Below are 10,078 nucleotides of genomic sequence, written 5' to 3'. Positions count from 1 at the left end.
AAACTTGTCATCTTTGCATCCTCTTAAAGCTGAATGTCCTCCTGGATGTGAGAGTGGTTGGAGAATGTTGGCTTGTAAGTCTTTTTTTAATTATTATTATTATTGAAAATGCTATTGTTGTTGTTGTTTTTTGTTTATTGTTTTCAATTTTTTACAGACAAATAAACAAATAAATTGTCAAGTTAAAACATTGGAAAAAGAAAAGAAAATAAATCAACAGCTTCTAAGCAGAATATCAGAATCCAGACTGTTTTGTTTTTTTTCAACTTAAATAAGATTTATTCAAATGGTCCATGTTACGTTTTCAACACGCCTGAGCTGACTGGTAAAGCTTGTGCACCCTCTCCAGATGGACGGAATCGACTGGGAAATGACAGAGGAGGAGGATAGAAAAAAGAAACAACTGCTCGGATACTTGATTGTATATACTGAAGTAGTGTATATAGGATTGTTTTTTTTAAGTAGAAAAATCGTCAATTTTTTCAAGTTGCATATTGAGCCTCTCACGCCATGCTTGCCAATGACTTCGGTTAGTAATAGAAATAACAATAGTACAGGCTAGTTAAGTGGCCTTGTCCTTCTGAGTGCAATAAGACGTAAGGGTAAATGTGCCTTCGGTATGTAACTTCTCTCTGCTAATGTCTGATTGGTCAAAGCACAATAAATAGTTTACAACTAGTGAGTACAGTTGAGATGCTAGAGTACTGTATATTCTGTGACGGCAGGAAGACAAGCTTGGTTAAAACACACAAAAGCACATCTAGAATTACACCACAGAAGTTTTCATTCATAACCAGATAGTGCAGAAAAGGATCGTCTTTTTTTTATATATAGAAAAAGAGTCAAAGCAACATTCCATGTTTGTTGTAATTTGTCTTTTTTTTTTTTTTGTCAGTTTTCCTTTTTTTTTTCTTTTTTTTTTTGTCGATGTTAAAAATGCCAACAGCTTTGAGGGGCTGTGTGTGTCAGTCTGCTAGAGGAAACGCAAATCTTTTAAACCAAAAAATCTAAATCAAAATTAAATAAAAAAATAAAACAACATATTCAAAATTTGGAACAAAACAAAAAGTCTGATTTTCATGCGGCACAGATAAGCCAAGTATAACTGCAGATTTCTAATGTGACTCGATTGCAGCCCGTTTGATGGTCACACATATCTTTAAAACATCAAGTCCTTTGAACAAGCAGGTTTATCTAGAAGACAGTTCACTGTAAAGGTCCTGATATCAGCCTTTGACTCGAGCCCTGACCCCAGGCCAGCGCTGAAGCACAGAAAAAAAACACAATAAAAAAAGAGAGAGAAGAAGAAGTGAAAAAAAATGAATTAAATATTCCCCCTCTGTCACAAAAAGGAGGCCTCCGTTTAGAAAAGGCAAGCCATTCCAACTTGATCCCAACAATCATATAGAGTAATACTAAGATTCCACATTTACTACGTATCCCATTATATTTTGGTTTCTTTTTGTTTGTTAATCCTCTAAAAATATCTACAATATTTGAAAAGATAGCAGGCAAATTCCAGCACATGGTTTTTCAGTAATAACACACCAACACAGCTCTGGTCCTTCTGAGCTTCACTTTCGCCTCTTTCCTTCTAGAAACCAGGAAGTTTATCTCTACGAGGTTGTAAACAAATTACATTCTCTTTAAGACATAAATAAGTCAAAGTATTTTTGAGCCATTGAAGCAGGAACAAGGCAACATGCCGACAAACAAAGATAAACTCTCTCTAAATATATTTATATGTATTTATATTTATAGAATATATCCCATAAATGCTATCATCATCATTATTATTTTGCGTTCCTCTTTTCCAACAGGTGCAAAACTACTGTGCAAGTTGAGCCCTACCACCTCGTTACACATTTCTGTTTATGGATGAAATAAATTTTTACAGTCGGGTACATGTTCATGCCACACAGAGGGAACTTTGCAGGCCAGCAACTCAGAGAAGCCGTCTTTAAAATAGTAGTCCGCCGCGAGGCCCAGCCCATCAGAACGAAAAGAACTCCAATAAAATTAAAACCCTTTTAAATAAAACTTGGGCAATGTACATTCATGCAGGAGCAACAATAATAATAACAATAATAATCAGAATCAGAATCATAATAATAACAATGTTGTTCAATTTAATTTAAACTATTATCAGTATTGACAATGTTATTGTTGAGGAGAAGGGAGCGTTTAGGGGAGTTTAGAGTCTGTTCTGTTTTGTGGTTTTCACTCCTCAGCAGAGTCTCCCTCCTCATCGTCCTCCTCCTGGTGCCACTGAAGACACAGTTCATACATGTGTGCAGCCAGCGGCACGCTTATACAGTACATGCTAACACGCATACAGTCATACACACCACCGCCGCCACCGTACACATACAACCACAAAAAGCAGGATGGCTGTGTAGGTTTTGTGGCTTTGTTGCGCTTTTTTGATTGTATGATAAGTTTTTTCTTTTCACCTTGCCATATTACTTTAGATATTCTCCATTTCGTGAGGAGCTGAGAGCTTTAAGAGCTCAGGGTTAAAGGGGGAGGGGAAGATGAAGATTTTGCCACAGGACCTGTCCTGTGTAGGTGAGTAAATGGGGGGTTAGGTGGGAGCTGGAAGATGGGAATTGAGTTGGATCGGGTGGAACTTTGGGGGTTGACAAGGTGTGAGGTTGCAGTTAAAGGTGTGGAGGATTTGCAGAAGGTGCCCCCCAGACTGCAAGGAAACGACATTAGAGGTTAGCGCTGAGGTTAGGATCAGGGTTAGAGGCTGGTCTCCAAGCTGTGAAGAGGGCTGGCGGGGCTGGAGGAGCCAGCTGATTTACTGGTGTCGATGGTGAGATTGATGCCACTGTCGATGGCGTTGTTGTTCTTGTTGGGGGACGAGGGCTGGCTGGAGTACTTCCTCCTCCGAGCGGAGTCATCGTCCGTGTCGTCGATGAGGGGGAGGTTGGGCGTGGAGTCTTCTATCCTAAACTCGGGGTGTGTCATGAAGTTGTGGATGGATGATCTGGAGTCTGGTTTTTCCAGGCCTTCATAGAGAGAGCTACGGAATGCATTCACAACGCGGATCTGTCGTAAAGAAAGGGAGGGAAGAGGAGAGAAACAATGAGAGGTGACGTCAGAGGCAAAAATGGAGGGACCCTTCGGGATGAAGGCAGAGAGGGAAGTGGAGGAGGGAAGGGAGAGATAGAGAGGAAGGAGATAACCTCTCAATTAGAGGATAAAGAGGTGAGGGTGAAGGAGGAAAAGCAACTGCAGTCTGTGTTCTGCTTTCACAAGATGACTACAGTTCACAAGTCACTCAAGTTTGGCGTGCACTAAGAAAAGCCGTGAGGAACACAATCATAAAAAATCAATAAAAAATCATACATTTCAAGAAAAACAAAGCAACACAAACGCTCGTTGTAAGTATACGCTTTAGTCCAATGTGCTGTATACCTAGAAACAAGCCACGTTAATAAATGAAATGCTCACAGAAAAAATTAAAGGAGAATATCACATGCAAGTTTTTGAAGAAATCTGGTGGACGAGGTCAGTAAGAAGGAAGGAGGTTAGATCTGAGAGATCCAAATCAGGTGGTTTAAAAACTTCTGGAGGTACCAGAACACCGTCTGGGACAATATCCACACAGACTCTGAATGGGACACACACGTATAGCACAGGGTGGGTGTAAAGCATGGTCCCAAACAGGGCGATGGAGAGAGTCAAACTCTGCATGAGGAGGTTGGTTCAACACGAGCATTGCAGTGTAAAACTCACAACAAAACCACAAACTCATAAAAAAAAGAATACAGTGGCCGAACACAGCAGGTTAAGATATTATGAACACAGGAAGTAAACAAGAGGTAAACACAAACTACATGCAACAAGACAACAGGACGGTGAAGAAGTGGACACCGGCACACAGACTGCTGAACACAAAACAAATGGGAGTGAATAATGAAAATAAAACGTTTACTGTCAGAGGTCTGACAGCTCTCAACTCCATGCACATCTAAGTAAACACTCAAGTATAGGCCCCAAACAACTTTGTGAACCTTTAGTGAGGATATCTTATATGTCAGTTTCGTCACTTTGTGGATTATAAGAAAGTGTTGTTTTAATCAAAACCCTATCTGCATGAACAATATCAACAGACGCTGAAATTTAGGATCTACAGATAATTTGATAGCTGCAGTAAAAAGTCATTAGTTGATGTTTTTACACGGGACATTGACTCATGTTAGCACACTGAGATGTGTACAACTCAACTGCAAGTTACAAAAGGGGTATAACGTCATCATGTTCCTGTTAACACCAGAATTTACTTCTGCTATAGGCATAATATAGTTTTGAAATTAGTTCTGACTTCATGATTCTCACAAATCATCGTCTGGTCACATGAGGTTGGTACGGGTTACCATGGCTACGAGGCTCTCAGGAAGTGATAACGTAAATTGCTGCTCAGTGTGTCTGAAAAGATACATACTACTGTTTATTCACACGAAAGTATATTGCACAATAGTACACATATTGAGTGTGTAGTGCATAGTATGTAATTTCGGACGCAGCCATAATGTTTATTATAGCAATATTTTTATCTGGATGAAACTGAAATACATTGTCTAAGAAATATTGAAATGTCAGTGAAAAGGCTAATTCTCTAATCTTTATATGGACCACAAATGCAGGAATACGTGTACTGTGTCAACAGATATTTTAGGCCTTACTGAATAGTTTTCAGATTTTATTTTTAGTCTGCCTGAAGATCTAACTATATAAAGTGAGGAATCTCTGTCTGTTGGTCTGTATGTCCTTTGCATATCTCAAGAACCGCTCATCTAATCGACTTCACCCGTGGCGGGTGTATTGCTCCGGACCCAAGGGACTGCAGTGTTGAATGTGCTATAACAATAAAAATTATGTTTTGACCTGTAACTTTTTAACCATAAGTCTCAAGGCGAAAATTATTTTCAAAGAATTTTTTTTCCCTTCATTCTGTGGCTTCCGACGAGTTTATCCATTTTAGCCACGCCCAGTTGAGTCTCGATAGATTTTCCACCATTTTTAATTGGGTCCAAATCAAATTTTTTGCTACTCCTTCTACAAATTTTGAGCAATTTTCACCAAATTTGGTACAGAACATCTCTGGACCAAGCTGGAAATAGTTAGTTTTTTGGATTGTTGGTGTTTCATACAGTTTTGCTACAGCTGACCCTCTAATTTAGCTCAAATGCTGTGGGCAGGGCTTATATTACAAAAAATGTCATATGTCCTGAACGCTTTGTGCTATTGCAACCACATTTGGTGGACATGTGTAGATATGATGTCTGAGTGGCCATGACAAATTTGGTGCCATTTGACCAATAGGTGGCGCTGTAGCAGCATCATTAATCTATAAAGGAAGGAAACTCTATCTGTATATGCATGTATGACTGCTCTTCGCATATCTCGAGAACCGTTCAGCTTCTGTAACAAGTCAATGTTTTGTTTTGGTTGATTATGTAAATGACTTAAACAATTTACCGATTATCAAAATAGTTTTCTCATCAATAATTTTAGCACAAAATATTTAGATTTTCTGATAACAAAATATTCAAAAATGTTGGTACAATAATCTTATAGTTTTAAACATTTCCATGGTACTAAAATACATTAAAAGCCTCAAAGATATTAGGTTTTCTACTAAATGGGAATACTGTATATACAGTGAATATTGTAGTACTGCTACTCTAGCAACCGGTGGCAGAGTATAAGGAGACAAAACAGATACAAAAAATAATAAGAGGAGCCTGTCGGGATGAGTGCATGTGACAGGATGTCTGACAAGTAACACTGATGGGGTGTCAGAAAAGGGTGGGGGTGGGGTGTGGGGGTTGAATTTACGTCGCTGGTGCTGCAGAGGATCTATGTCTGTAACTATGGCAACATGACAGTCAACTACACTGACAGTATGAAGCGACATGATGGGATGAATTATTGGTGCAATACTGCTTTATGGCGATTTCTCCATTCTCCTGTCCACACAACCCTCAGCAGGGTTTTACACCTGATTCTCATCAAGTAGATAAAGATTTGAGACAAAGTGTGTGTGCGTGTGTGTTTGTGTGTGTGTGTGTGTTTGTGTGTGTGTGTGTGTGTGTGTGTGTATGTGTGTGTGTGTGTGTGTGTGTGTGTGTGTGTGAAAAAGAGAGGAAGAAAGAGAAGATGGAGGTGGACAACAGCATTAAGCAGAGATATCCCCTGATTTAGTCGCGCCATTTGGGATCCAAATTTGAAAGAACATTTTGAAAACCTCCAAAGTGGCTATTTTTAAAGTCTGGCACACAAACTGTAGCTTCCTTTATGTTTTCTTGTCGGATGATGTGTCAGCTGGAGAATACATGAAATAGCAGGTACAAATTTGCTTCAGTTCAATCCAGTGTGATTTGCCTCATCAGTAGCAAACTCACAAATGAAGACAACATTGCAACTTATACTTGAATGTTTACCCAGTCCCTTGGTGAGTTGATTGGAATTAGTTCACATTAATGTCTTGTCAAGACATAAAAATGGAAGGATTGGAGGATGGGATGGTGGATGAGCAGAGGGAGACAAACTCACAACCTGAAATGTCACGCCGTGGGTATCACCCTTAGTCCTGCGCTCCTAGCACTCTGAGGAAACAAACACACATTCAGCAATGAGACGACAGTACACCCAAGCATGGGAGGAGATATCAAGATGAATTTGAAATCCAGTATGAACAGAAAAACGACAAAAGAGAGAGAGGAAATGAAAAAAGCAGATAGCAAGAGAAAAAGAAAAAAAAAGACGAATCTTCAGAGATGCCAACCCCAAAATGGAGACTGTCACGGCAATTTGTTTTAAGACTAACAAGCCAGACAATGTGCAGAGAAAAATAATTTATTGTCAGTGACATGATGGCACCCCTGAAGCAGAGAGAGCAGAGAAGCAGACTGACAGAGTTCTGACTCACGGCCAGTAGTGGGAGGAGCAGTAGCAGCAGTAGTGCTTGTAGGAGAGGAAAGGGCATTGGACAAGGACACGTGACTAGGACTAGAAACATGGGTTACATCCTGGGTCTGGCTGGTGGTGGATGATTGGCGTCTCAGAGCCCCCGCCCCCTGAAAGGAGGTGCCACTCTTGAAGGTGTTGACTACGTCAATCTGTGGGAGGAGAGCGGGACAGGAGAGGACAAATGGCTGCTCAGAGTGACAGAGACCAAATGGCAACACAGGTTGACTGGTGGTTAGGGAGTACAAAGTGTCTCAATCATGACACGATGGGGGGACGGACAGCTAAAGGTCAGGGTGGAGTGGCCCCTCAACGAAATGGTGAATATGACTGAAAGGGTTAGTTCAACCAAATTACAAAAAACATTTCTCTTACCTCGTCTCAAGATATCTGTCCCCACCCAAAAACAACGGAGGTAAATGAGTTTTTCAATGCTCACAGCATTGAAAAAAAACAAAAGCAACGTGTTTTTCCAGAAATTATGTCCCACTCTGCTCTACAAATAATCCACAAATCTCACTGTGAACAGTTTTTATTGGAACTACTTTGTACTGAGGAAGTAGTCCAGTATCCAGACTAATGGGGCAATTACTTGTGGAAAGAGGCGTTGCTGGTGAATATTTCAAGTGTAATTTTTCAATGTTGTCGGCACCACAGAACGAAATTTCATTCACCTCCTTTGCATATGCATATGGGTGCCCGGTAGCAGAAATCCCAGAAGCAGAAATTTCATAAACCTAAACAAATAGAACCAAAACTATCTGCACAGCTTGATGCCATAAGAGGTAAGACAGACAATGAGTTTGCTAATTTGCGTGATCAGACCCTTTAGAAGACTGGCTAGCCGATATGTAGCATACAGATGCAGCCATTTAGTTCATTCAACGTATTTTGTCCGGTGGCATCTCCACTCAGTTACTTCAGGAATTAGAGAAAAACTATGGTTTTAGCACAACTTTTGTACAATGTTGCAATTCTATTGATTATGATGAAATTGTGCTCACTAAGTCATTACTTACGTTTAGAGGGTGGCGACATCGACAACAGCCACAAGTGGTCAGACGATTAAACAGGTTGCCAGATTTGTTAAACCACCTTATTTTGCCTTAAAAGTAAAACGGAGTGCCCATAAATTGTCGCTAATAATCCGCCATGACATAGGAAACCCAAAAGCCCCCAGGAAGAGCGCCGGGCTTTGAAGCAAATATTCGTAGATGCCAAACGGCGGTACTGCAACTTCCGTGTCCATCACGTATCGCCATTTGGCCCAAAAATACTTTTTCCCATAGAAGTACATTGGGAAAGAGACGTGTAACGTAATTTTTTTTAGGTAAATCAACTTCCCAGAACAAACACTTGAATAGCCCTTATTTAAATCATTAGGTCAAAGCTGAACCAGGAAGTCGGTCTTTAATTTGTGATAAATGTTTACAATGTTTGTGTTGTAATTTTCTAGTCTGTCTTCTTTTTCTAATCAGAGGGTTTGTTTAAAACCTGTTTGATCTTCCGACCACTCTTGCCTGTTTCCCTGTTGGACCTATTTTTATTGATGTCACTGCAATTCAAAATCTGCTACTTCAGTTGTAATAAACCACAGTTTTCCTTTAATACTGAAAACCTGAATTTCTACAGTCTCTTAACCATGTTTGGCTGCCTCTGTAGGATGTCGAGGGATAGCTCCACCCTGGACCGTTAGTGACACATCAGTGAGATGAAATCAAGTCCAACACACATGCAAAACTGCCTTAAATATCACAGTGATAACGGTGTGCAGAGTTGGTCACAGTGATAACAACAATTCAGCGACTATGTCCAGTTGCGCTTAACCCTCGAGGTTTGACCGTCGATCTTCCACGGGTCCACACAGGTGATCGCCTCAGTCCAGTGAGAGAAAGCTGCATCTTCACATACCTAAATAAACCATCTTGAGATAAAATTGCTTTAAAGCTGTTACTGACTAACGTGAAGAACATAAAACAGTCTACTTCTTCTTAGGGTTAAGCTTCTCAGGTAATGTCTGAAGTGGTGCGACTTCCTAATGAAAATGGATTATATGACAAAGACAGACAAAAAGTAAAACAAAAAGCCATCTCAGAAAACATCACAGTTGAAATTTTAACTTGAGGGTGTTTATTTGACTACACAAAACCTTACATTTTTATTATTAAGTAAAGATATGAGTGATTAAGAGTGTTTAAATACAATTTTTGAATATCCATATATTCTTTCTTTCAGGCAGAATCAGTCCAGCAACATGACACAACGAATCGTAACACGGGGGTTGAACTTGTGTCCTCACCTGAGTCTGAATGCGGTTGAGTCCTCTGAACCAGAGGATCTGTCCTCTCCTCAGCTCCCTCTCTGCGTGGTCAATCTCATCGTTGTCTTCATTTACATCCTCCTCTGGCATCTCATCTTTCCGAGTTAACTGGCCCGCCCTCCGCAGGAAGCGCAACTTGCTATTAGGTACGGAGGCTATTACCTAACCCACAGAGAAGACAGAGCACTGGGTCAAAAGGAAAGGTGACGAGCATACAGCACAGTACAGAGGAAAAGTAAAACATGGAAAACTAGAATTAAATCAAGAAAAAACAGGCACACCGGGAAAACAGAAAGACAGAAACAGATGAGCTTGCTTGTTACCTGTCCCCAGACAAGCTCTCCCAGCCCGAGGAAAACACACCACATCCACTTTTCCAGGTCCAGAGGTATACAGCTGAATGGCTTCCCTCCAAACTGCACAATCACAATCTACACAAGGCAAAGCGCAAGCCATGAAATTATATCATATCTAATGTATGACAAAATCAAATAATTTGCATCTGCTTACCTGCATAGCAAAGGTGCCAAAAACAATAGTGCAGAAGATGGGGTTCCTGAAGATACCATCGAAGACGTTCCTCTCTCCGTGGATTTTGCGGGCATTTATTTCGTTGAAGAGCTGCATCATGACGAAGGTGTTGAAGATGATGGTGTAGTGCTCGGATGGAGGAGCGTGGAGGGGAGCGTTACGCCCGCTGTCAATATCAAAGATCTTCTCACCTACAGGGGGTAAAAAAAAATAGATAATTAGTATGATGTCATTAACTTTGAACCC

General features: G+C 40.4%; 1 protein-coding gene across 14 annotated transcripts in view; it reads right to left on the bottom strand.

Annotated features, from left to right (window-relative positions):
• Window positions 1–250: 250 nt before the first annotated feature.
• The window catches only part of atp2b2 (ATPase plasma membrane Ca2+ transporting 2), a 154,859-nt gene continuing 145,031 nt past the window's right edge, over window positions 251–10,078 (bottom strand). For 10 of the 14 annotated variants that reach the window (XM_074643331.1, XM_074643347.1, XM_074643356.1 and 7 more), the window contains 4 exons: window positions 9,812–10,023; window positions 9,625–9,732; window positions 9,281–9,463; window positions 251–3,054 (listed from right to left, as the gene is read on the bottom strand). In XM_074643331.1, coding sequence (XP_074499432.1) covers window positions 2,746–3,054; window positions 9,281–9,463; window positions 9,625–9,732; window positions 9,812–10,023 — 812 coding nt within the window. In that variant the 3' untranslated portion in view covers window positions 251–2,745. Of the gene's footprint in view, window positions 3,055–6,567; window positions 6,621–6,943; window positions 7,134–9,280; window positions 9,464–9,624; window positions 9,733–9,811; window positions 10,024–10,078 lie in introns of all 14 variants that reach the window. The other 4 variants (XM_074643418.1, XM_074643392.1, XM_074643435.1 and 1 more) reach the window with 2 other exon arrangements.

This window comes from Sebastes fasciatus, chromosome 1, assembly GCF_043250625.1.
Source record: "Sebastes fasciatus isolate fSebFas1 chromosome 1, fSebFas1.pri, whole genome shotgun sequence".
Lineage (NCBI taxonomy): Eukaryota > Metazoa > Chordata > Actinopteri > Perciformes > Sebastidae > Sebastes > Sebastes fasciatus.
The sequence above is the reverse complement of the archived record's forward strand: the minus strand, read 5'-3'. Positions and strand labels throughout refer to the sequence as shown.